Source organism: Puntigrus tetrazona, chromosome 21, assembly GCF_018831695.1.
Source record: "Puntigrus tetrazona isolate hp1 chromosome 21, ASM1883169v1, whole genome shotgun sequence".
Classification (NCBI taxonomy): domain Eukaryota; kingdom Metazoa; phylum Chordata; class Actinopteri; order Cypriniformes; family Cyprinidae; genus Puntigrus; species Puntigrus tetrazona.
The window spans coordinates 4,147,436-4,148,904 of NC_056719.1; the positions used below are offsets into that span (position 1 = coordinate 4,147,436).

At 40.3% G+C, this 1,469-nt stretch overlaps 2 protein-coding genes across 2 annotated transcripts in view; one reads left to right on the forward strand and one right to left on the reverse strand.

The window, feature by feature from the left end:
- The window catches only part of LOC122326660, a 99,895-nt gene that overhangs the window by 40,649 nt on the left and 57,777 nt on the right, over positions 1–1,469 (forward strand). The gene's annotated exons all lie outside the window — the stretch shown is intronic.
- Positions 1–1,469, reverse strand: part of LOC122326658 (transmembrane protein 132C-like) — a 30,392-nt gene that overhangs the window by 14,433 nt on the left and 14,490 nt on the right. The window contains exon 4 of the mRNA XM_043221734.1: positions 847–990. Coding sequence (XP_043077669.1) covers positions 847–990 — 144 coding nt within the window. The remainder of the gene's footprint in view (positions 1–846; positions 991–1,469) is intronic.

Below are 1,469 nucleotides of genomic sequence, written 5' to 3' on the forward strand. Positions count from 1 at the left end.
TTTGTGTGTGTGTGTGTGGTGTGTGTGTGTGTGTGTGTGTGTGTGTGTGTGTGTGTGTGTGTGTGTGTGCGTGTGTGTCAGCTTTGGTGGGGAGAAAGGGAGGGGATTCCTCTCCAGAGGTCAGTGTTTCAGTGTGGGGTGTTCATCAGATAATTAAACCCGAAGGGAGTAAATACACACACATACACACACATTGTCATTTTCTCCCTCATAAAATGCTCTCATATTTTGTTCCCAAACGGCAGATGGAAGTAGAATGCGCAAGCTTGTTCTGAAAAGGCTGCATTTAACATCCCTTTGATTTTTTGCCTCTGGCTTGACAACTGAAAATAGACATTACTTCATAGCGGTTGAATGTATAGTGCTTTAAATCAAATCTAGTACAGCTACCTTAATACACTGTGTTCCCTCCAACAGTACTTTCGTTATCTCTGTAACATAATTATTCTGAGCTTACGCGTGCTCGCAGGTTCTTTTAGCTTTTGTTTTCTTGACTTGCATTACAGTAAATCACAATACTCACAAATTACTAATAAAATAAAAAAAATGTAATCAATTAGAATCATTTGGTTGGTATATGTCCACATTCGGAATATATAAAATTCCATTTTAAGTATTCTAAATGTCAGTTTCCATCAGTGTCGATATCACCACATGATATTGAACATAATTTAAAATGTTTTGAAATTCCACTGTGGTAGAAATGGCAAAACTGGCTGCTATTTGGCTAAATAAATTAAACTACTGAGAGTACGAAGAGTTCTTTAAGTATGTAGGTCAAAAGTACGCAAATACGTATCCACGAATGTGTGATTTGTTAGCGACCCATGTGTGTGTTTTGCCCACCTTAACCACGTCCTCATCGGTCGAACGACATTCCACTGACTCGGTCACATCGGTCACGGTACCTTCGGTTCCGACGGTGACCACCTTCACTGGCATGGCAACAGTTTTCCCGGTGAGCACTGCGGTGTTAAGGATCTCTGTCTCCTGCACACAGAGGGCAGATCAATCAGACTGCGTTAACTCAGGATAATTCACTCGCAATTATTCACAATAATTCGTCATTCTGTCAGCTCCAGCTCTTCAGCGCCAACATTGAGTCGCGCTATTAACCCAGTGAGTCATATCATTCAATTAGAGTCATCAGCTCTGGAGAGTCTCAGAGTGAGATGGAGAGGTCTGTTTAGAGCCAAACAACACATTCTGTTTTTATGAAACCGATCCACTCTCAGATAATCTATCTTAACATGAAAAACTCACACAGGAGTAAGGTTCACTATCAAGTCACTACAAAAAGAAAAAAAGATATCACACATATTTGGAGAAAAATATGAACGCTTGCCCATGCAAAACTCTTCAGCATGACACTAGGGTATTGTGGGTAATTTGCCAAGCCAATGCAATGAGTTTGCTAAGGTGTTCAGAGTAGTTTTAACATGTTGTTTGTGGTTGCTCAGATGTTTTTG